The sequence below is a fragment of the Sarcophilus harrisii genome, chromosome 1, assembly GCF_902635505.1.
Source record: "Sarcophilus harrisii chromosome 1, mSarHar1.11, whole genome shotgun sequence".
Lineage (NCBI taxonomy): Eukaryota > Metazoa > Chordata > Mammalia > Dasyuromorphia > Dasyuridae > Sarcophilus > Sarcophilus harrisii.
In genome coordinates, this window is record NC_045426.1 from 198,584,044 (window position 1) to 198,609,843 (window position 25,800).

Here is a 25,800-nt window from a genome sequence, read left to right on the forward strand (position 1 = left end):
ATAAACAAGCTTGATTCAAAAGAAGAAATATGAGAAGATAGTCCCCCCATCTCATTCTTTTGCAGAAGTAGATGGTCGGCGGCAAGTGTAGCACATTATACATATTTTCAGACTTTTAAAAGGTCTGTTTATTCAGTTATGTTGATTTTTTTCCTTTTCTTTTTTTTTTTTTGGTTTTTAAAATATTACTGTATTGGATAGCTCTCTAGAAGACACAGAAGGAGGATTCTTAGGGAAATATAGTAATGTTAAAGAATTCAAAAGATATCAATAATAATAAAAGTGTTGTTTTTTTTAATTAAACACTATGATGAGATTAGATTTATATAAAAGTTTCATGTTTGGCTTAGAATTTAAAAATTCAATAAGCATAAATTTATAACAAATATGTACACATTGCTGGATTCTGTTTTCTAATCTATACTGCAACTTTTTTGGGTTTTTTATGGGTGAATATAATCCCTTTAATGTTTCTAGTTATGACTATTAATATTTTAATTGTTAAATATATTTCTTCCCATCATTTTCTTTTAAGAGAGCAGGAATCTTATCATGTTATATTTGAAGAGTTCTGTTCCTTCTTCCCCCTCCTCTTTCCAGCAAGACCATACCCTGATCATTTTTCTTAAAATTTTTCTCTTTAATCTCCTGCCTTTTGAGTCATCTGCTGAAATTTAAATTTGTTTTATTTATTCTCTCCCTGACTTTGCTTTTCTTCTTAGACTTACTTCTCCCCTCTCCCTATTTCTTATTGAGTTATATGTATTTAACTTTTACTTAATTCAGATTTGAAGTTCAGGAGATGCCCCTTCCCTTCACCCCTTCCTCCATATTTGCATACTCTTTTTTTTTTTCTGAGATAATAAGATACTTGCCCAGGGTCACACAACTAGGAAGTGGTAAATGTCTGAGGTCAAATTTGAACTCAGGTCTTGCTGACTTCAGGGCTGGTGCTCTCTCCACTGGACCACCTTTGCTGCCTCTCTGCATACTCTTCTTCTTGGGACTTAATTATGAAAAATAAGTTCCTTCCTCCTCTTCACTTCTTACAGTTGTGAGCCAGGGCCCTAAGTCCATTCTGACGGTACAGGCTCAAGGTTGGAAAAAGATGAGACATAGAGCATAGGACTTGGCACATAATTGAATTTAATAATTTCTTGTTAATAAACTCAAGTAGACCATCTAACATTTCATAAAATGAGGTCTACTTAACAATAAAATAGAAAGGATATTGAGCAGGGTTATAGTATGAATTCAGTTTGGCAGAGGTTCCCTGACATTCTCCATGATAGTACATACTGGTCAGGAATATATGTCGAATCTGAATGAACTCTGACTCCTCATGTATTTTTCTTTTTATACTTAAGACAATCAGGAAACTACATCAAAATCTATAACATTAGTCTGCTTTCAAAAACCAAGTCTGAAGGACAGTTTCCTTACCTTTTAGTGAAGAACTAGCCTCGTCAATATGTAAGATATCAATATGTAAGGTTAACATGTAGACATTGCCCCTAAAAGTCTCTTAGAAGATCTCTGACTGCTTAAATGATTCGTGGTCAGTTTTGGACCTTGGGGGATATTGGGGATGCCTGTTCTAGATCACACTTTTAGCAGGTAAACTTGAAAGTGACTTGGTAAATAATGGGAGCCATCATTACACTCAGGTGTGGCTCTCCAAAATCCAGAGTCCAATAAATCTCTAGGCTTCCTTCTTAGATTTTGAGGAATCAAGGTCTATAGCTTATTCAAAACAGTGCTTGGAATTCTCCAGGCTTTTCCTACTCAATCCTGAGCAGGATAAACCTTAGATTTTCTTTGAATTGATTTCCCACCTCCTTGTGTCTCATATGGGCAACCATCATCCAATGTAGGACATTAGCCATCACGGTCTGATGATGATTAAGACTATATTATCAATATAGTGGTATACATTAGTGCTTTTAGGAAGGAAAACTTTTTTCAGGTTTGCCCACCATAATATGGCAGTAAATAAGAATTCAGGTAGCCCTGGGGAAAGAGTGAAAATATACTGGACTCCTTCCAAGGTAAAAGTAAACTGCTCCTGACTAACATCAGTCATAGAAATAGAGAAAACAATCATTTATAAGGTCCTTTACCCCCTATCACTTACCCTGGACCCAGAGCAGCTGCTAGTCTACAATAGATGAAGTCAGGTATATCTGTTGTGATGAGTATGATGACCTTGTTCAGATCCTTGCAGTATACCATAACTTCCTGGTGCAAACTGCCTTCTTCATGGGCAAAACTTGATTGTTTTAAAGAATACTGGCAAAAACAAAGTATTCAAAGATTCCTTCATCTCCACAAGAGAAAAAAATATCTTTTCATGTCTTTTCCTTTCCCCCCCCATGGGGGGCGGGAGAATATCATTTAGTGTTAAGTGCATGAAACAGTTCAAACACTACTACTTGGCTCTACTTACAAAATAACCGGCAAAGAGTTTTCAAAAAGCTCTACACAGACACTGAATCCCAACACCTTTTGATGCCTCTTTATGCCCTATAACCTGTGTAATCTTCCCAGAGGATTCAGGTAGATCAGGAGCAGTAGGGCTGGTTGAGGCTGAAGGATCATTAATGCCCTGGTGCTGAATTTCCCTTACTTTTACAATAAACTGATTTATCCAAAGAAGCCACATGCAAATCTCCCTGTAGTAAAGGGAATTATTACCCTCATAGGAAGATAGGAGACAAGGGACTTGTGTACCTGCTTCTCCCATTTACAGACTATCTTATTTGAACTGGCATATTTGCCTAAGCAGGGCTGTGTACTTCCTCCTCCTATTTACAGACTATCCATTTGAAATGACATATTTGCTTAGGCCACAGATGTCCTGATCTGATCTTCCTCAAATTTCACAATCAGTCTATGCTTAAAGTTGTGAGGCAAGAGAGAAGCATAGCTTAAGTCTAAAGTTATTATGTACCTGGGAAGTGGGACCTAATTACCTTTGATACAGGTCATGGGAGGTGAGTCATAGAGTCAATCAAATTAAGCTTATTTCTTCAAGAAATTTTACCTCCTTACTTGCAGAGGTCCCCTTGGGGAACTTACTGCAATAGGAATTCCTATCTATGAAAACAAATTAGAAAAATTCCCCATTTTTAGCAGTTTAAAAAAGACCAGGGACTATTTCTATGTGGAACATGTAATCGATCCAAAAACTCTTAAAACAGTTAAGTCCTCAGAGATCTCTTCTAGCCTATAGAGCTCTGTTCTGGAAGGTCTCTGCATTGATTCCATTAGATCACCCTCTCTTAGCAGCCACTGACCCATTGACTAGCTTGAACTTCTTTTATAACGTCCCTTGTTCCTTAGGGATGAAAGTTTGCCAGCTCAGTCTGTAGAAGAAATCACACTCTTTCTGAAAGCAGTAACAAGAAAAGTTAAAAAGGAGTAATAAGGGGAAAAAAGCATTAACTTGGACTTGGGGCCTTGTTACCACAGACTCCCAAGTCTCCTTACTCCTTTCATGTCATCCTAGAGTTCTGATTTCAATGCGATGCAATCTCTGGAATGGAGACTACTTATCTAGTAGTCAGTTCCTGATCCCCACCTCATTAACAGAGCTCCTTTTCCTTGGGTTATTAACTTCCCCCAGACCTTTATTGCATAATCCTTAAAAGCCAAAAGGTTTGTCTCCAGGTACTAAATGTGCTAAATCAGTTTACTTTCATTCTTATTTACTGACAATCCAACTGCTGAACCAAAAATTTGATTTTTTTTTAATTGAAGTTTCTTATTTTCAAAACATATGCATGGATAGTTTTTCAACTTTAACCCTTGTAAAACCTTGTTTTCCAGTTTCCTCCCCCACTTCTCCTCATCCCCTCCCCTAAATGGTAAGTAATCCAATATATGTTAAACATGGTAAAAAAATATGTTAAATCCAATATATGCATACATATTTATACAATTATCACAAGAAAAATCAGATCAAAAGGGAAAAATGAGAAAGAAAATAAAATGCAAGCAGACAGCAAAAAGAGTGAAAATATTATGATCCACATTTTGTTCCCACAGTCCTTTTTCTAGGTGTAGATGGCTTTCTTCATCACAAGATCATTGGAACTGCCCTGAATCATCTCATTGTTGAAAAGAGTTATGTCCATCAGAATTGATCATTGTATAATCTTGTTGTCATGTACAATGATCTCCTGGTTTTGCTCATTTCACTTAGCATCACTTCATGTAAGTCTCTACAAAACTCTCTGAAATCATCCTGCTGGTCATTTCTTATAGAAAAATAATATTCCATAAGATTCATATACTATAACTTATTCAACCATTCTCCAACTGATGGGCCTCTACTAGTTTCCAGTTTCTTGCCACTACAAAAAGGGCTGCCACATTTTCGCACATGTGAATCTCTTTCCCTCCTCTAAAATCTCTTTGGGATATAAGTCCAGTAGAGACACTGCTGGATCAAAGGGTATGCACAGTTTGCTAACCCTTTGGGCATAGTTTCAAATTGCTCTCCAGGATGGTTGGATCAGCTCACAACTCCACCAACAATGTATTAATGTCCCAGTTTTTCCACATCCACTCCAACATTTGTCGTTATCTTTTCCTGTCATCTTAGCCAATCTGAGAGTTATATAGTAGTACCTCAGAGTTGCCTTAATTTGATTTTTCTGATTAGGGCACCTTTTCATATGATTCCAAATGGTTTCAATTACTTCATCTAAAAATTGTCCATTCCTATCTTTTGATAATTTATCAATTGGAGAATGGCTTGAATTTTATGAATTTGAGTCACATTCTCTATGTATTTTAGAAATGAGGCCTTCATCAGAATCCTTAAATGTAAAAATGTTTTCCCAATTTATTGCTTCCCTTCTAATCTTGTCTGCATTAGTTTTGTTAGTACAAAAATTTTTTAACTTAATATAATCAAAATGATCTGGTGTTCAATAATGAGAGTTCCAGTTCTTTGTTGGCCACAAATTCCTTCCTTTTCCACAGATCTGAGAGAGAAACTATCCTTTGTTCTTCTAATTTGCTTATAATATCACTCTTTATATCTAAATCATGAACCCATTTTTCCAAACCTTTTTATCCCTTCCCACCACATTCTATAGTGTCCCCACCCTCCTCCCACCCTTAAGCCAAGAACCTAGACTCATATTTCACTGAAAAAAATTGTGGCTTTTCTCAATGGGATCTAGCTTCTCCTCTCTTCATAATCTTACATCATCCAGGAGCTCTCTGCTACTTTCTCCTTCAACTATCTCGCATAAAAAGATGACCCTTTTACTTGCCAAGGCTAACCCTCCTACATGTATTATTGTGCCACAGTTTCCTTCAATTGACTCCCTCAGTTTCCCTAAATTGTTCTGCTTCAGTGTCCCTAAATTGTCCTCCCCCAATTTTCCTTAATTGTTCTGCCTCAATCCCCCTGGTTGCAACCCTCCTTTTCAGTTTATTAGGGCTGAGATAATTAGGGCTGTAGAGATCTGACCATTCTGACATGCCAAAAGATAAAATTTCAGATGTCCTATCTCAGATACCTAATTGGTATCTTCTATCTGCAAGTTCTAGACTTTCTGTCTCTCTAGCTGACTATTCCCTTCACTTCACTCCCAGTTTATCAGAATTTATGGTCCTACCTCCAATCAACCAGTCAGAACCAGATTGATGGTCCCTTCTTGGAAATTCCCACTATTTACCAATGCTCAGACTTCACCCCCTGTCATTCCCTACCCTGATTGCTTAGAGCCATATATATAAAGATCATTGGAATCTCACAATCGCTGATAGATTCTTTGAGACGAAAATCTAATTCAGCCCTTGAGGCAGAATGGATTCTGCTCTGCCTCCAGACTATCTCTCCCTCTCAGAAATCCAAATAAAATATTTAAAACTCTCTAATCTCTATCTTGCCTCAGTTTCTCAGGCATTATAATATAAGTGATTCCCTTCCATCCTGTCTTCTCCAACATATTATTTCCTCTATCTTCCCAGTTTTCACTTATCTTCAGTCTCTCCCCATCTACTGGCTGCTTCTGTACTGCCTACTAAATAAGCCCGTCTCCCCATCCTTATTTATTCTACCATTGCTTGCTATTATCCTGTATCTCTTTTTCCTTTTCTAATTCAGCTCCTTCAGAAGGACTGTCTATAATCATTATTACTGGTCCTTTCAATCACTTAGACTTGTAACTTAGACTTGCCAAGAAGCCTAGGCTTTTAGAAATCAACTCATTCCTTCCAATGTACAAGTGAAGGCAACTATTTTTCTCAATCCTACGGCTTGCAAAGGAAAAGCCAGAAATATTTTTGAAAAGAATGCTGACCTAATTTTATACTTCTCTGACATGGATGTGACTGAAGTACAAGCCAAGAAGGTCACTAGAATTAATGCAAAATTCAATCATCCTGGACTTTCACCTAATATCCAATGTCAAGTTCTGTCATTTCTATCTTCATAACATCTTTATCTCCCCTTCTCTTCTCTAATGCTGGTATCACTCTGATACAGGGACTCATTCACCTCACACCTGGACTGTTGCAATAGCCTGCTTGTGGGTCTGTCTGCTTCAGGTCTTTAAAGGCCCACTTCAGACCATGCTCCATTCATCTCTTAAGTGATCTCTATTAAATCTAAGTCTGTCCATGTCATTTAACCATTCAATCAACTCCAGTGGTTCCCTACTACTTCCTGTATCAAATAGAAAATCCTATTTAGCTTTTAAAGTCCTCCATAACCTGATCTTTTCTGACCTTTCCAATCTTCTAATACATTTTTCTCTCCCACTACTCACCCACTCAGTCTGTAATCCATCAATCCTGGCTTTCTTAATGTTTCTCCATCTCCTTATTCCAGGCATTTTTAATTCCTAGAATCCTCTCCTTCCTCATTTCTGCCTTCTGGTTTATTGTCTTTTTGCAAGTCTCAGCTAAAATCCCACCTCTACAAGAGACTTTCCAGATTCTCCTTAATGCAAGCATCTTCCCTTATATTATCTCCCATTTATCCTTTGTATCTTATTTGTACAGTTATTTGTAAGAGAGTGGGACTGACTTTGGTCTTTCTTTGTATCCCCAGTGTTTAGCAAAGTGCTTGGCATAATGAGACTTTAAAAAAAAATGCTTGTTGGTTTTTGTTGACTTGAACCTTGAGATCCTATGGGTCAAATCAAATCTCTGGAAAAGTTTTGTCTCCTTTGAGGGGAAAAGATACTGTCCCCATCATATTCAGATAAAGGTTGCAGTAGATTACTTCTTGATTCCCTTCCCGTTCAATCCAATAAACACTAAATATCTACAATGTTCAAAATACTATGCTACCTACTATAGATACCAAGACAAAATTCATATACTTCTTGATTCTAAGGAGTTTACATTATATTCTGCTGGCCATAAAAGTAAATACAAGATAATTTTAATAGACTCAGGTTTGGCTTTCTGAACTAAAACTTGAAGTGAGGAGAAAATGTATTCCAAGTCTTTGCAAAGGCAAATTGGTAAAAGAAGGAATACTGAATTCAAGGAACAAGTCAAGCAGGATGAAAAGGGTGTGAAGGGAGATACTGTGAATAACTGAGGTAGTGCAGAGAAAAGCCAAAAAAGCAGCACTTTAAAAGATAACCTTGGGTAGTTTGTATTTTATTCCAGAAGCTTTAGGGAATAACCAATGATTCTCTAAGAGGGGAATGACATGCTCTGGTAGAATAGAATTGGGAAGCCATGTTATAGATAAGGCAGTTCACTCCAGGTGGATGTACTGGACAAGCAACAAGCAGTTATGGAAAGGCCTCATTCAAGAATATATAAAGATTGTCCTACCTATTCCTCGAGGGTATGTTAGACTCACTAAGCGAATAAGAGCTTCTCAGATCCACTGAATAGGCAGGAGGTCTTCTGATCCAACAGAATAATTGTGTCAAACACTTCTACCAAGAATTATTGATCGAGGCTATCAACTATCAGGCCACTGAGAGCCCTATTTGTGAATTTTTTAATTTACTCTTATCACCTGATTTCCAATGCTAAGTGCTTTATTTCACCAGAACAGAGTGAACTTGTTCTCATCAACAACATATGCTTAAACCCAGGCTTTAATATTTTTTATTTTGGACAACTTCTAGAGAATGAATTACACAGATTGGAAGCAGAGACAATTAAGATACAAGTTGCATCCAGTAAGATCTCAGGAAGAAGCCAAAGAACTCTGGGAGATGACTAAGAACCATTACATAGAATTCCCAATCCCTATATTTTTGTCCGCCTGCATTTTTTATTTCCTTCACAGGCTAATTGTACAATATTTCAGAGTCCGATTCTTTTTGTACAGCAAAATAACTGTTTGGACATGTATACTTATTTTGTATTTAATTTATATTTTACCATATTTAACATGTATTGGTCAACCTATCATCTGGGGGAGAGGATGGAGGGAAGGAGGGGAAAAATTGGAACAAAAGGTTTGGGAATTGTCAATGCTGTAAAATTACCCATGCATATAACTTGTAAATAAAAAGCTTTAATAATAAAAAAAAAATCTCAGGGAGAGTTTTGCATCAATTTAGGAAAAAACTCATCTGCGTTATAGAAAGGAAGAATGACTGAGTCTCATCTATATTATGAGAAAACATTGGTAGATATTAGTTACAAGTAATGATATCTTCAATAAGCAGCTTTGGAGGAGGAATGGATTTGGTAGGATGGAGAGGAGAAGATGGGTTCTATTCTGGACATGTGGAGTCTTTGTGATATAAAAACAGAATTCAGGGAAGACATAAAGTTAAATTATATCTTATGGAAATGTGTCCCATCAAGAGATCATCAGGTCAGATTATGATGACTATCCTGTTCCCAGTCACCCAGCAAGTCTAAAATGCCTAATATATAGATTATATATGTGTGTGTGTGTGTGTGTGTGTGTGTGTGTGTGTGTGTGTGTGGAGAGAGAGAGAGAGAGAGAGAGAGAAAGAGAGAGAGAGAGAGATTTAGAGTTATATACACAGAAATAATTAAATACATGGAAAACAATAAGCTAAACAAGAGAAAAAAGGCCCAATACAAAGTCTTGGATAATAATCGCCTCATTTCATCTGGGTTGTACAGTGGATGGAGTATAGGACCTGGAGTCAGGATGACTTGAATTCAAATGTGTCCTCTGATATCTATTAGCTTTGTGATTCCAGAAAAGTCACTTAACCTCTGTTTGCCTCAGGTTCTACAACTGTGAAATGGGGATACCACCAACTACTTCTCAAGGTTATTTTTAGAATCAAATAAGATAGTATTTGCATAAAATATTTAGTCTCCTCTCCCCTTCTTCATCTAAATATCATCTTACTAAGCTGCCTATCCCAATGATAAACTACTTACTTACAGAAGCCAAACTTCACTTTGATCTTCTCACATCTAAGGCTAATTTTTCTGTATCTATTTTAACATGAACCATAGGGTTCTGGAAGAACGGGTATTAGAGCCATCTACTACATAAGGTCTTTTCACCTTTATCAAAAATGTTACATATTGTGCACATTGTCTCCCTCAGCTACATTAAGCTCTTTGAGGTCAGGAAATATTTTCCCTTGTTATTGCATCCCCAAAGTTTAGCACAGTGCCTAACACATAGTAGGCATTATGTTTCTTGGTTGATTAACAATGTAAGCATTGGTTCTAGAATATGTAGGTGGGGAATATGATAACCATTTGCTGAGATCATATTGACTATGTGGGGAAAGAGGAAGTTGTATGAAAAAAGCAATCACAAGGCAAGCATTAAAATAGCAAGATGATATTGTGTAAGCATGAAGAGCTACAATAAGCATTTATTATGAATGATTAATTAGTTCTTTTCTGCTGCAGAGATCATATTGCATCCAATTAGAAGCAGATTATGAAGTAGAATTGCTACTATGATATGACTGCATCTAATCTGAATTTTCGTGGTAATCATACTGATATGTTTTGGGAAGGGAATGCAGGGGATTAAGAATAATCATCCTCATGGGGCATACTTTCAATCATTAGAAATGAGGAAGAATTTGACTAAGGATATATAGCAAGAAAGCAGAATTAAAACAATGAACTTGGAATCTCTGTCTGAATTCCACTTCTGCCACTTAAATAAAGTCAGTGTGATTTTAGACAAGTAAATTAATCTTTCCTCATATACAAAATGAAAGACTTGGATCAGGTGAACTATAGGGTGCCTTCTAGCTCAAGATTTATGATGCAATTAATTATTTACAGGTAGCAATCTTTTCCAGGAGAATAAACACTGAAGATGCAGGGTTGAATAAGGAAGTTAAGTTCCCAATAACTAAAAAAAGCCAATATCAGTCATGTATCTATATCAAGTACTTAGTATGTGCCAGTCATTGTGTTGAGCTGGAGATACAAAACACATATACAAACACACACAGCACAAAACAATACCTGCTATCAAGAAACACATTCTAACAGTGCTATGCACTGTGCTAGGCTTTGAAGATGCAATAAAAGTGAAAATATTTCCTGTCCTCAAAGAATTTATAATCTAGCTGAAGGAGACAATGTACACAATGTGTACATTTTAGATAAAGGGTGGAAAGACCATGTAGAAGGTAGCCCTTAATAACTGTTCTTCTAGAATCTTCCTGTTCCTGGTAAAATATAGAAAAATGTTGAAAGCCTTAGAAATGAGAAGATCAAAAGGAATTTTGGCTGCTGTTACTGTGAAATTTGTCATTGGGATAGGCAGTTTAGTAAGGTCTTTAGACAGATACAAGATAAATTAAGTTTAGAGGGGCTTTAATCTTGAAGGAAGCTAGAAGTAGATGTGACAGAGGAAAGCATTCCAGGATATAATCAACGAAAAGATATGGAGATGAGTTGGGAAATGGGAGTGTTGTACACAAGGAAGAGCAAAGTAGAATAATAGTTGTTTCTAGTGCTTAATACTGTCCCTAGTATATAGTTGGCACTTAATGTTTACTGATTGGTTAATTATATCATAGATTTCACGGTGTACTTAGAAGTAAGTAAAATTTAAGAATCCTAGAAAGGAACTCCAGTGGGAAGCACTTGGAGTTCCTTCCCTCCAAAAAAGGATTTCATATTTGATCCTTAAACTAATAAACTAATAGGGAGCTGCTGGAATTTACTCATGAGGGGGGCAAGGTGTTGTGACATGGTCAGACCAGTATTTTAGAAATATCACTTTGGCAACCGTGTGAAGTAACAGGAAATAGGTAGACCTATTAGGAGCCTATTATCTGGTACAAGAAAGAGGTGACAGGGGATAGAAGTGGAGTGGAAATGATAAATGAAAAGAATGTATATGAGAGATGCAGTAAAGCTAGAAATGACTTGTTAACTGATTTGTTGAGTGGGAGGAGCAAAGGCCATGGTTCTTGGGACACAATAATCCTTGATTTATCCCCATGGAATGAGTTCCCCCTAAAAGAGAGGAGTAAAAAAATAAATATTTAAAAATGGGGTGTGGGTGGTACAGATCTTTTATTCCCATGCAGAAATGAAGGTGATTGGTCATTGAGGCAAGAAGAAGCAACCACTCAGTAGCCAATGATGGAACTTAGCCATTATCAGACCTCCTTTCCTCTTGCTTCAATTGCTATGGGTAATCACAGTGCCCTGAACAAAAGGGCTTTCCCCTCAAAGTATGCATGCCAGCTCCCAGGTCAGTTTCATTTCAGTCCCACTGAACGGAGGGATTCCTCTGATCTTCTTTTATTAAATGAGAATATAATTATGTCTTGAAATGTTTTTCTCCTACTCCTAGCTCTTCAAAGCTACTATTGTCTCAAACTAATAATATTCTTGAGTACAACTGTGCCTCATTGCTAATATTTCTAGATTCTTCCCTTGATAGATGACGTATATTTTACTTTGCTATTATCAGTATATATTTAACTGACAGAAAAAGCAATGCATCTTTATTTTTCTGGACTATGATTATTCTATCTTTTTCAATTATTATTGTATGATGAGAAAAGCATTTTTGGCTATTTAAGGTACAAAAGTGTATTTTAAGTAAAGATTTATTATAGACTACAAATGTATAGACAATTTATATAAATCACATTATTTTAAATATACCTGGTGAGTTAAAAAAAAGTTGCAACTTATATGAATGCAAAAACATTTGAATTACTTTGTGATGTGTCAGTGGTGTCAATTTCAAATAGAAATTGATCTCGGCAACCATATATTGTCTTAGAAAATCACAAATTAAACTTATCTATGCTGTATTGCATTTTTAAAAAAGATTTTGTTTAAATACTCCAATATTGTTCTGAATTAGGGAGTTTGGGTGATTATGAATTTGATACCTCTGATGTAAGTAATCAAGGCATATCTTTTATATTTGACTTTTCATATTTAGATCCTCTCCCCTCTCCCCCTCATTTTAAAAGAAGGGCAGTACTATACTGAAAGGGTAATACTATAAGAAAGGATTCTCTTGAATATTGATTAACCTTAGTTAGTCAAAAGTTAGACAACTAGAATTTAAGTTCCTTCTTAAGGAGTCTGATCTGTCATTGTTGGTGGAGTTGTGAACGAATCCAACCATTTTGGAGAGTAGTTTGGATCTATGCTCAAAAAGTTATCAAACTGTGCATACCCTTTGATCCAGCAGTGTTACTACTGGGATTATATCCCAAAGAGATTATAAAGAAGGGAAAGCGACCTGTATGTGCACGAATGTTTGTGGCAGCCCTTTTTGTAGTGGCTAGAAACTGGAAACTGAATGGATGTCCATCAGTTGGAGAATGGCTGAATAAATTGTGGTATATGAAAATTATGGAATATTACTGTTCTGTAAGAAATGACCAACAGGATGGATTTCAGAAAGGCCTGGAGAGACTTACACGAACTGATGCTGAGTGAAATGAGCAGGACCAGGAGATCATTATATACTTCAACAACAATACTAGATGATGACCAGTTCTGATGGATCAGGCCATCCTCAGCAACGAGATCAACCAAATCATTTCTAATGGAGCAGTAATGAACTGAACTAGCTATACCCAGAAAAAGAACTCTGGGAGATGACTAAAAACCATTACATTGAATTCCCAATCCCTATATTTATGCACACCTGCATTTTTGATTTCCTTCACAAGCTAATTGTACAATAATTCAGAGTCTGATTCTTTTTGTACAGCAAAATAATGTTGTGGTCATGTATACTTATTGTGTATCTAAGTTATATTTTAATATATTTAACATCTACTGGTCATCCTGCCATTTAGGGGAGGGGGTGGGGGGGGTAAGAGGTGAAAAATTGGAACAAGAGGTTTGGCAATTGTTAGTGCTGTGGAGTTACCCATGTATATATATCCTGTAAATTAAAGGCTATTAAATAAAAAAATAAAAAAAAAAATAAAAAAGGAGTCTGATCTGTTATTAGTTCTATTAGTTCTCAGACATCCCCAATAGTCTCATCATCTAAGGGTAACTGAATAAACCAACTTTTATCAGCCTTGTAACATAATTTTCAATAGCTACACTCTCCTAAGATTTCTATCTTGACAGTTTGGTGAAGCATTCTACACACTATCCTCTACTCTCAAGTAGATCTTGCCTTGCCAAGCCTCAGCCTTATATTACTTTCACCATCCACTCACTCTCTCTGCTCTTTTCCCCATGCTATTGAACACAGTTCAATGTGTTCAATATCTCTATATTATGCTGATTGGGTCCACTATAAATTTATGTAACAGCTCTCTCTAGGCAAGATAATCTTTTAACAACTCCCTAACTGTATTCATTATCCTCTTTACCACCGTGGCTTTTCCAAACCTTTCCATCTTTCCTTTATCCTACTGTCCTCCCCCCTAACTCCACCCTTATAACTGACAACCTTGCCTCATATTTCCTTTTCTTTAATAAATTTTTTAAATTTTGAACATTTTTACATAATTTCCTCCAATACCTATCTCTCTTTTCTTTCCATAGAGCTTTAAAACCTTTATAACAAGTAATATTTTTAAAAAGAAAAATTAGCAAAACTGATCAATACATATTTTAAAAGAACTCTTGAGACAGTAAAAGGAGTGATCTTTGGACCCTAATTTGTAAATCTGCAACATATAGTTTTTGCCTATATTGTTGTAGACACTATAGACACTTTTTATTTGGTTCTATTTGCTTCATTCTGCATCAGTTCAAGTAAATCTCTCCATGCTTCCCTATATTCATTTTTGTCATTTCTATTCCATAGTAATATTTCATTACATTCATGTATGGTAATTTGTGTAGCCATTCTCCCAATCACTAGGCACCTACTTTGCTATCACAAAAAGTGATTTTGTAAATAATTTTCATGTATATGGGGACTGCCTTATCAATATCCTTGAAATAAAAGTTTAAACCTACTATTGGAATTTCTGAGTCAAAGGATATAGATATTTTAGTCATTTTGAAGTGAGTTGTGGTCCCTTTAAGAAACTGTATTTCCTATTGATGTGTGATTCCTTTCAGATTCCCAGTCCCTCCTGGCTGAGGCATATCCTCTCTAGACAAGTTGTCTTTTCAGGATGCCAGAGCCTTTGATTCAATTACAAATCCTGATCAGAAAGCATCCCTTTGAACTCCCAATAGATGATCTGGGTTTGTTCCATCCCCCACTGGGTCTGAGCTAACTTGGGCTCTCCCAGCCCCCACTAGGACATTCAATATAAAAGAGCCAAACTAAAATCCTCTCGTTGCAGAGGTTCCAAACATGCCAACTATGCCATGCTTGGGATGCCAAGGAGCCTCTGTCCACTAAAAAATTCTTTTCCAGTGTCACCCTCTCTTTACCCTCACCTATTTCCCTAACCAGACTTGATGCCTCTCTGTCAGGATTTCTAACCTTACTTCCAGTCCTCATTAATAAACCTCTTTTATCAATCTAGGTTTTCGGGTCTGTAAATTCCTTTACAGAGAAACTCTGCGCAGTCAAAAGGGAGTCCCCAAAACTCCCTACCCTTGTGCCGAATCCCAAGAGGTTGCAGGGGAGCCAAACCTCTCCATTTGGTTCCCTGAACCTCGAACCTGCCACTAGACCTTATCATTTAATTCCCTGACCACCAGAAACCCTAATCGCATTTTAGTTCCCTAAATCTGAACCTTATTAATTTTACTTAAGTAATTCCAAATTATTTTCCAAAATGATTGTACAAATTCACAGTTCTACCAACAATATTTGAACACTGACTTTTCTATCATTTGTCATCTTTACCAATTAGGTGAGTAATTAGGTGAAACTAAGTTGTCTGATTTGTATTTTAGTAATGATTTGAAATATTATTTCATGTTTAATAGTTTACAATTTAATAGTTTGTTCATATAATAGACCATTTGTCTACTAGGGATTGATTTTATGTCTTATATGTATCTACTGATTATGTATCTTGAATATCTGCCTTTTATCAGGGAAATGATTTTTTCAAAGCATTTAACCACCTCCTTTCTTATTTTAGATGCATTAATTTTGTGTGTATGTGTGTGTGTGTGTGTGCGCAGAAACTTTTCATTTCCATGTAATCACTTATTTTGTCTTCTATAACTGTCTCTAACTCTTGTTTCATTTAGAGTTCTACTCTGAAGTTATAAAAGATCTATGGCCTTTCCTGTGAATGTCACATAGCCATTTTGAATTGTGAAATATCACATAAGGTCCTGATCAAATCTGATTTCTACCTAATTCTTTTCAGTTTTCACAGTTGTTCTTATCAAATAGGGAGCTCTTTTCTAAGTAATTTATATTTTCCTTATTTCTTGAAAAATAGGTTATTGAGTTTCATTGTTTTTAACTTTACCTTTTCTAGTCTGTTTAGTAGTGAATAAACTTATTAAATGCCTATTTTGTGTGAAAAACTGCTAAGTACCCAGGGATTTTAAAAAAGGCAAAAGATAGCCCCCCAAATTTAAGGAATTCATAGTCTAACAAAGAGACAACATGAAAGCTGTTCTCCCCACACAGGGCATGGACTCATCTCAAATAAATATAGAGCCAGTTGGGAGGAATGTGGGCATACATTTGGAGTATAATGGTAGTAATGCACAAATGTAGAATACAAGTAATGCAAATGGGAACTCACAGTTTCTGGTACTGCGAGACTAGAAGTCCTTTCTTTGTAAAGTCCCTAAGCATCTCCTTTTGATGGTAGTATTTCAGCTGGACACGCTATTCAAGTAGGCTCCTGAGATCTGCTTCTTTTTTGAGTCCATAAGCCAGCACTTTTCTCAACTTCTGAGAAATCCCACTCCTTGAAGTTGCTTCCTTCCTTCTCTTCATAGTCACATCTATCCTGGTGTGTGTGTCTCCTCTAAGCTGGATATGCTTTCTCCTACTCCAAAGAAAAGGTCTATTAAGGGAAGGAAATTCAATTGCCTCGCTTTTTGCCCTTTGATACAAATGATAGGGTCTGTCTCCACAAAGCACCTAAATGCTTAAAAAGCTCTGTTGCTGAATGGTAGTTTCACATACAAGCCCAGAAAGTGTGACGGATTCTCTCAATCAATTAAAAAGAATTTCTAAGAAGTTCAAGGGTAGAGCCAAAATGATGGAGTGAAGCCAGGAAGCTGCTCAAACTTTTCCAGTTTTCCCTCAAAAACCACATGAGGAGCAGCTAGGTGGCACAGTGGATAAAGCACCAGCCCTGAAGTCAGAGGACATGAGTTCAAATCTGGTCTCAGACACTTAACACTTGACCCTGGGCAGTCACTTAACCCCAATTGCCTCTTGGGGGGGGGGGGGGGGGGGACATGAAAGCAAGCCTCTGAACAGAGTCGGAAAGAATAAAACCGCTCTTCAGCTCAAGACAGATTAGAAGAACTTCAAGAAAGATCAGTCTCACTAGGGTCTCACTAAACTGGGTGTTTAGCCCAGCTCAAACAGTATCTGAGAAAATCAATGAGAGAGTCTTACTCACAGCAGATCAGCAACTGAGACCCTCAGTCCTGGCTCAGTAGAGGAGCACAGCATAGCTTCCAGTCTCAGCTCAGAAGGCAAAGTCTGGGAAACCAGGTTGTTTCCTGAACAGAGCAAGCAGAGCTACCCCTGCAGTGAGCAAAATTGTTAAACAGAAGAGACTCCTGTGCTCAAAATCAAGGCTTAGAGCTTCATAGGAAGCTTGGGACAGTGGCATCTTTATCCCAGGAGCAGAGATCAATCATAAAAGTCATAAAAGAGGAAATAAAAAAAGAGAAGGAAAGAAAATAAACAAGAAACAGAAAAGAACCTTAAATCATAAAAAGCTACCATGGTGACAAGGAAGATCAAAATATCAACTCAGATGAGGACAAAATGTCTACAGAGAAAATCTCAAAGGAATTCAAATATGAATTCCCCAATGAAGTTTCTTGGAAATGTTCATAAAAGATTTCAAGAAAGGCAAATGAAAAAAAAGAAAAAGAAAAAGAAACTGGAGGTATGCAAAAGAGAATCAATAGCTTGGAAAAAGGAAGGAAAAAAATTAACTGAAAAAAATTCCTTTAAAAATACAATTGACCAAATGCAAAAAAAAAAAAAAAAAAAAAAAAAAAATCCACTGAAACAACCACCACCTTGAAAAGCAGAATTAACCAAATAGAAAGAGATACAAAAGTTAACTGAAGAAAATCATGCATTAAAAAGTAGAATGGGACAAACAGAAGCTAAGGACTCCATGAAGAATCAGTTAAACTAAAAAAGAATGAAAAAATGGGGATAAAATGAAAACTATCTCATTGGAATAACATCTGACCTGGAAAATAGATCCAGGAGAGACAATTTTAAAATTATCAGTCTACCTAAAGGCCATGACCAAAAAAAGAGTCTGGACAGCATTCTTCAATTATACAAGATTTCTTATAGAGTATAAGCTGTCTAAATCCAGTGACTAAGTACCCTCAAGTTGATTAAGTACTTATTCACACAATTATTGAGGAACTAGGGGGGAAAGAGGAATTATAGGGCAGGTGGATGGTTCAGTGGTTAAAGTGATAGGCTTGGAGTCAGGAAGACCTGAGTTCAAATCAGAACAAGTCCTTTAACTTCTCTTTGCCTTAATCCACTGGAGAAAGAAATGGCAAACCATTGCACTTTTGCCAAAATAACCCCATGGGTTAGCAGGGTCCATGGTCCATAAATAGTTGGACATGACCAAATCAACTAAACAACAAAGAGGGAAATTATTTACAAGGTTCTTTATACTTTGTGATTACATTCTAGACTATTGCAATGGGAAACTCGCTTACTTCTTTCCTTATACTGATGACATCAGTTCAAGTGAGAAAGGAAATTCCCTCCCTTAATCTTAATGGATTTTTTTGGAGGCTTATTTTTAAAAATCAACTTTTTGACTAGAGTGAAAATTTCTTGGTATATTTTGGTAGAAATAAGGTTTAGATCAGGATCCTTAAATCATATACTAAAATAAACTTTAAAAAAAAGGCAATTTGAGTTCTAAAAATTACATTACTGTATTTTTTTAAAAAGGAGAAATGACAAGCTTCATTAGGAAACAAGAGGTGACATATGCCAGGCAAGTCAAGCCACCATCACCATCTCGACCACCATTTTCCCTCAGATCCTAAGGGAGCTATCCCAGGACCCTAAACCCAAGAACTTTGAAATATCAATGCCTCCCAAAACATCAGATTGACTTCTAATCCTATCTCCCATGGTTATCACAGGGCAGGGGGAAGAATCACTAAAAAGGAGCCCACCTTCCTTACCACCACTAGTAACAACTGTTGACCATTTAGTCTCCAAGAGACATCTAAGCACAAAACTAAACTAAACATTGAAACTAAAAAAACTACTAAAAAATATACTAACATATTCATTAAAATACTTTCAAGATTTTAGACTAAAAAGTACTACATTTCCATCAATTGGGTAACAAATATATGAATATACTGAATATAATTATGATAAAAGACAAGTAGGAAATAAAAATGGCAAGATTTTTGTTAAGAACTGATATAGAGTAAAAAGGCAGAACTTATAGTACTTATATACAATATATACAATAACTACAAGTGAAAATATCATTTAAAAAAAGAAAATCCGAATAACTGGAAAACCAATAATGTTCCTGAAGATTAAATGAAATATACCTTTCTCTTCTCAATAGGGAAGGAAGAGGATTAAAAGAATGGGATTATTTGATTAACTGTCTTTTTATTTTGTTTTTGTTTTGATTTGATCGAAAGGTGAGAGGATTTGTTTGCAAAGATGACAGGGAAATATCCAGAAATGACTGTGATAAAAAACCAAAAGATATTAACAAATTCTAATTTTTAAAAGTAAAATACAAAGAAATGGCAATTTGTAAGTTAGAATTGAACCAAGAAAAGCCCAAATAAGCTGTACTGAACCAACTGTATTTCTTTTAGAAGACTACAGATAAATTTTAAAAAAAACTTATTAAGATTTACGTGAAATGATGCTGAGTGAAGTGAGCAAAACAAGAATGGTTACAGTAACATTATGCAATGATCAACTACACTTGATTCTTCCAGAAATATGAAAATCCAAGACAATTCTAAAAGACTCATGATAAAATATGCTGTCCACATCCAGAGAAAACTATATAATCTGAATGTAGATTGAAGCATACTATTTTTATTTGGTGGATTGATTTTTTGTTTGTTTGTTTTGCTTTTGCTTTCTCGTGGCTTTTCCCTATTGTTCTGATTCTTTTTTCACAACATGGCTAATGTGGAAATGTTTAACATGAGTGTACATATATAATCTATACCAGATTGCTTGCTATCTTATTTAAGGAGGGAGGTAAGGGAGAGAAAGATAAAAATTTGGAATTCAATCTTACAAAAATTTGTCAAAAACTATATCTTTACATGTAATTGGAAAAAAATAAAAATAATAATTGGGGAATAATTTACTATGTGACAATTTAAGAAAAATGTCTCTAGACTGACAACTAGAATATTATTGACCGAATATACCTAGATTTCAACAAGACCTTGGACAGATTGCAGGATAGAAATGTATACTGTTTTGATTAGATAGATTCAGAAGAACTGGACCTAAAGAATCGTGATTCTTTGGAAATAATGGGTATTAAATTTGTGCAAGTTTTCTAATATAGGTATTGTATTGGAGATATGAAGACAGAGATGGCAAGCTTTCCAAAGAAGCAGATGACAAATAGATAGACATCATCATAATTATAAGAATCCAATAATATCTCAATAGAATGAAGGGTCATATAGAATTGGATAAAATTCAATAGGGACAAATGTAGAACTTGGATTTAAAAAAATCTGCCTAAGTACATAATGGAGAAAGACAAGCCAGGTGACAGTTTATGTGAAAAAGATTTTAATGAACTCAAAGTTCAATGAATCAAATGAAATTTGGTTTTGGAGGGCTGGAACTCTGAAGTAGTATACTTGAAACAAGGTATTAACTCAATGGAATTGATGAGATAATGGTTCTCTAGTTCACATATATAGTTAGTACTTAGTATAGTGATGTAATGGTTCTTCAGTTCACACATATTCAGTATGTTGTAATGATGTAATTACAATAAGGTATATAAAGGCTAAGAAGCACTGGAAGAGAGACATTCTATCTTTGACTAGCCTCCTGGTAGCTCTCCTGTCTCCTGCACTAAAATCAAGACTGGGCCAGAATAAAGAATCTAGACTCTATTCCTGACCATTCTTGTGGTGTCTATCCTGCTGAGATCAAGACCCATCCGAAGGACCTCCAGAAAGCTAGCCTGAACATTACAATTTGGCAACTAGAAAAGCTATCTGGCTGAAGGCTACTCTAATTAAAAACATAATATACAGAATAAAGAAGTCATAAACAGAAATGGAGAGGCATCTAGGAGATATAGTGGATAGAGTGCCAGGCTTGAAATTAGGAAGACCCTAGTTTAAATTCAATCTCAAATATTTACTAGCTGTGTGACTCTGGGCAAGTCACTTTACCTTGTTTGCCTCTTTTTATCTGTAAAATGAGCTAGAGAAGAAAATTACAAACATTATAGTATCTTTGCCAAGAAAACCCCAAATAGAGTCACCGAGTCAGACACAATTGAATAATAATAATAATAGGTTACAATCCCCATTAAACTCTACTCTGGCCAAAAACAAACTGTTGATAATAAATTATAGGCATCCCATTTTAAATAACAACTCAAGAGTACATCTGTGATGGTGAGAAGACTCAAAGTTATGACTCAAGACTATCACCTTTTTTTTTCTGCCAATAGGAAACAAGACTACTTGCTGCCTTTAAATATCTGAACCACTTCCATGTGGAAGAAAATCAGAAATGTTTTATTTTACTGCAGAAGTTGAAGTAGGACTGAAGGGTAGAGGAAGACAACATTCAATATAAAGAAAAAGTAACACTCCAAAAAGAATAGAAACAGAATGAAATGTACCTTGAGATAAGTGAGTTGCTCCTCACTCAGGGTCTTCCATCATTATCATCTCATAAACAGACTATTTGCTGATGATGGGATTCCAGTTCAGGTATAGCTGGGCTGTATGACCTATAAAGTTTCTTCTAGCTTTTTTTTTAAATGATCATCATCTTTTTCCTATATATAACCTATAGCCCAGCCTTTAAACAATATTAATTTTCCTGTGATCCTCAGGTAGGATATGATCCAAAAAAACATCATGCTTACTGAGGAATAACTTGCTTAGATTGGTTAGATCTGTTACCCTGTGAGGGGAAAAGGTAACAGGAAAGGTATGATAAAAGTAGAAGGAAGGATGCAGACAAAAGAATCATAGAATTTTAGAAATGAAAATGACTTTAAGAAATCAACTAATACAACCCCCTTATTTTTACAATCAGAGAATAGTCCAAAGAAGTTAGTACCTTGTCCAAAATCACTAGTAATTTAGAACTCAGGAATTCTAATGCGCAGTCTAGTACTCTTTCTACTAATCCTACTAACTCTCTGTACAAACAAGACAACAATTCTTTCTTTCATGAAGTCTTCTTCAAAGAAAATAAAGAAATCATAAATAAATATTTTGATTTCCTACATTAGAAGCAGTTATATCAAAGATAAGTACAGAGATGAACTTTTAGAGCAGGGTTTCTTAGCTTGGCGTTCACTGACCTCTTGGATAGATTTCTAAGGCCATAAACTTGGATTGGAAAAAAAAAAAAAACCACATGTTTAATTTCACTAACTTTCCTACAAGTACTTAAAAACAATCTGAGAAAAAGCCTCTAGAAACCGCACTAGATTACTAAAATGACATTCAGAAAGGTTAAGAATTCTTGTCCACAGGCCTGGCACATGATATGTACTTGATAAATGTTCCTTGCCTTGCTCTAAACATATCCCAGAAATATTTTTTTTAAGATGCAATATTAGATTTGTACCAATCCTCATATATTTGTGGAATCTCCTCTCATGATTAATTTAATGTATTTGAAGGAAAAATTCTCAATGAACACTTATTTCATTCCAGTATGAAACTTTCAAAGTAATTTTTAAAAATTCTTAGAATTTAAATGTGTAAATAAAAGGACTTTGCCACTTCTCATTTTTATTTTTTTTCCAAAAATCAAATGAACAGTTATTTACCAATGTACAATTCCAAATAAAATTTTCCTACTTTGGTCACAGGCTCTAAGTTTAAAAATACCTACATGATTTATACTCATACAAAAGTTTGAAAGATTCAATTTGTAATCATCAACACATGATACTTCATCAATTTTATTGTACAACAATCCACATAACACCATACATTTTTTTAGCTTAGCCTAAGTTATAAAGTGCTATTATCAGATAAATTAAGCAAATGCTACTGAATACTGAATTTCTTCCAAGCCACAGTACACTCCAATTGAACAATAAATTGCATATATAAAAACACTTTAACCTGATTTTTCAGTTTAAAACTAGAGAGCTTGAAGAATTAATTTATTAAATGAGTCAAAAAAATTCAACAAAACATTGGAATGTCATCCATCTCAATAAAGGGACAAGACTTTAGTATGCATAATTACCTAATTTTAATAAAGAAGCAAGTATTATTTATATAAACCATGTAATAAAAGTGTCAGGCAGCATGGCATAGGAGCCAGTCTTTGAAGCCAGGAAATCCTGGAACAAGAAGACTCTTTTGGGCTCTATGACCTTGAGCAGGCCACTTAACTTCTCATGCTCTAGATATCTATTTCTCTTAAAACAATAAGTTTCAAGGAAGGTACCTGCAAACATTGGTCAAGGGAGCTTTCTTACCTGGGAGTTTCCTAATTGACAGGCCAGTCCCTATATATGTATTCCTAAACAAATACAACCTATAAAACTGAACATAAAAAGCTAAGGCAAAGAATGATTTTATGGTCTAAACATTCTACTTACAATTAATTTCCTCCAAGTTTTAAGAAAAGTGCATCTATATAGTAAATATGCTATATTTCAGTTACAGTCCCAAACATTTGCTTCTACTTGCTTACTTTGCCAAAGTTTATTATTCACATGAAGTAATAACACACAGAAAATGTCAATTAGACTATCAGCTATTATTTCACATTTTAGAATATTTTTAATGCTATAAAAGATAAACTCATAAAAAACACTTGTGCAGAATCTTTCAAACATTTAAAACAGTAAAAACTGAAATGTAATAGGCATACTAAATGAAATTAAATACTCAAAATATCATAAGGGCAAAATAGCAAATATTTCATTTAAATATCAGTGCACTTGGAACCAAAATTTTCTAAAATTATTTATTGAAGACAAATTCAACCTCTTCCTCCAAGTTTATAACGTTTGTCTAAAGAGAAGCATAAATTACAACTATTTTAAATTATTTTAAAGGATTACACAAACTGAAAAATATCCATCTTTGAATTAATTTTAATATTTCCAATAAGAAACCAAATTTATTACAGTTCCATGTGTAGGATGTTTAGGAAACAACAACATCTGTTTCCAGTGGGGAGGGGGAAACCTTTAAGATATTACTATTTTATATGTAATGTAGTGCATTTAATTGTCAAAAAAACCCAGCTATAGCATATATGTAAAACAAGTACTATCATCATATATTATTAACATTTTAGAAAACATTTTGAAATTCATTCTTTCCTATTTAAGTATGTTACCATAATTTTATTCTCTTTGTCCATTATTTGTAAATTTTATTTTCCTATTAAAAACAAATACAAGAGACACCATTTAATACTCATTTTTCTCCATAAATTATTTTTAAATAATCTTTCTTAGGACATAGACATGATTTAAAGTAGGAAAAACAAACACAAGTATTCCTTAAAATGAGATCTTTTGAATAAAAAATTAAGATGAAAATTGCTAGTTGACAAATTACATATTTCCAACTCACAAAAACACTCATCAAGGAAAATTCAGTTGCTAACTGACTAGTTCAGTAGTAACTTGAGGGGAAAAATGCCCTTAACTCCATCACAAAGGAATGCAGAATAATTAAGATGGAAGAAAAAACTATTTTAGTTTTTTTCTGTGTTTTAAGGAAAACACACATACACACAAAACAAGCATGGCAAAAGCACTTAGGAGATATGTAATTAGTTCTGACTGTTAATGCATTCTTTTGCTCACATTTCTCATCCTAAGCAGCATTAGAAGATCTTTGTACTACATGTCATTTTGGTATTCCAGATACTTTGCTGTGATGGTTTCTTCAAGCTGAATTCCTCCACTTCCCATTAATGCAAATGCAGGATACATTGTACCTGAGCAGTCCACTTGACGCTCATAAAGGCATTTCATGTGATCTGCATCATAAAACCCAACTTTGCCTTTATCATAGTCGAGGAAAATTCCTATACATGTTGGCATGGGAAGAACTCTATTTTCAGGTTCACTGGAAGAAGTAGGTGACTTGGGGACAAAAAATTTCTTCATGCCTATAGTAACTAATGTAAAGGGCTGTGCTGAGTCAAAGCAGGTATCTTCACTTCCACTGTCATGACCGCTATCTTGCTCATATCTAAAATAAGAGAATAACTGTAATACACAAATTATAACAAACAATTTTATCTATATCATAAGACCTAGTAAATTTTCACATATACATTCAAATATCTCTAGTTTATATATACAGCTAAACATTCAGAATTTTTAAAGACATGAAAAATAGAAAAATTAATATAAAAATATAAAAAATCTGGACAAGCAAATTAATAAGTTTGCATCTGTATAAATTTTTAATATTTACAAAGCACTTCTGTCACTTCTTACTTGCCTAAGCTAATAATTGTTATAGCTGGGATTTGAACCCATCTTTTGAAGTTAGCCAGCCTTCTTCTCAATAAGTCACAGTTATAATATCTACTGAGAAAACTAATTGAAACAAAAGAAACATTACAAAAATGTTCGAAGTGCCCTATTTTTCTATCACTAAATTTCCACCTTTATTCTTTTATGCCCTAAACAGAGCTCCATTAGCACCACATTTTTGTTTCACTTTTTCCTAGAAAATGTTTCCTCTATTTTACCAAGAAATACATGCTTAATCCTCTTCAGAATTATAGGATTAAAGAAAAAATATTACCATATCTCATCAAAAAGCATGAAAATCTTTGCTACCCTTTATTACTTGAGAAGAGTAGATAATAGGATTCTATTCAAATTAATCAGGGTATTTAGGTGGTACATGGATAGAGCATTAGGCTTGGAATTAGGAAAATTCATTTTCCATAAATTCGGATTCAGTCTCAGACGCCTATTAGTTGTGTGATCCTAGGCAAGTCACTTAACCTTGTTTGCCTCAGTTCCTTATTAATAAAATGAGTTGGAGAAGGAAAAGGCAAACCAGTATATGGTGTCACAAAGAGTAAAA

The 25,800-nt window shown here is 35.0% G+C and overlaps 1 protein-coding gene across 6 annotated transcripts in view; it reads right to left on the reverse strand.

The window, feature by feature from the left end:
• Positions 1 to 24,494: 24,494 nt before the first annotated feature.
• Positions 24,495 to 25,800, reverse strand: part of TRIM36 (tripartite motif containing 36) — an 89,228-nt gene continuing 87,922 nt past the window's right edge. For 5 of the 6 annotated variants that reach the window (XM_031968475.1, XM_031968469.1, XM_031968463.1 and 2 more), the window contains exon 10: positions 24,495 to 24,948. In XM_031968475.1, the coding sequence (XP_031824335.1) occupies positions 24,594 to 24,948 (355 nt within the window). In that variant the 3' untranslated portion in view covers positions 24,495 to 24,593. Of the gene's footprint in view, positions 24,966 to 25,800 lie in introns of all 6 variants that reach the window. The other variant, XM_031968484.1, reaches the window with a different exon arrangement.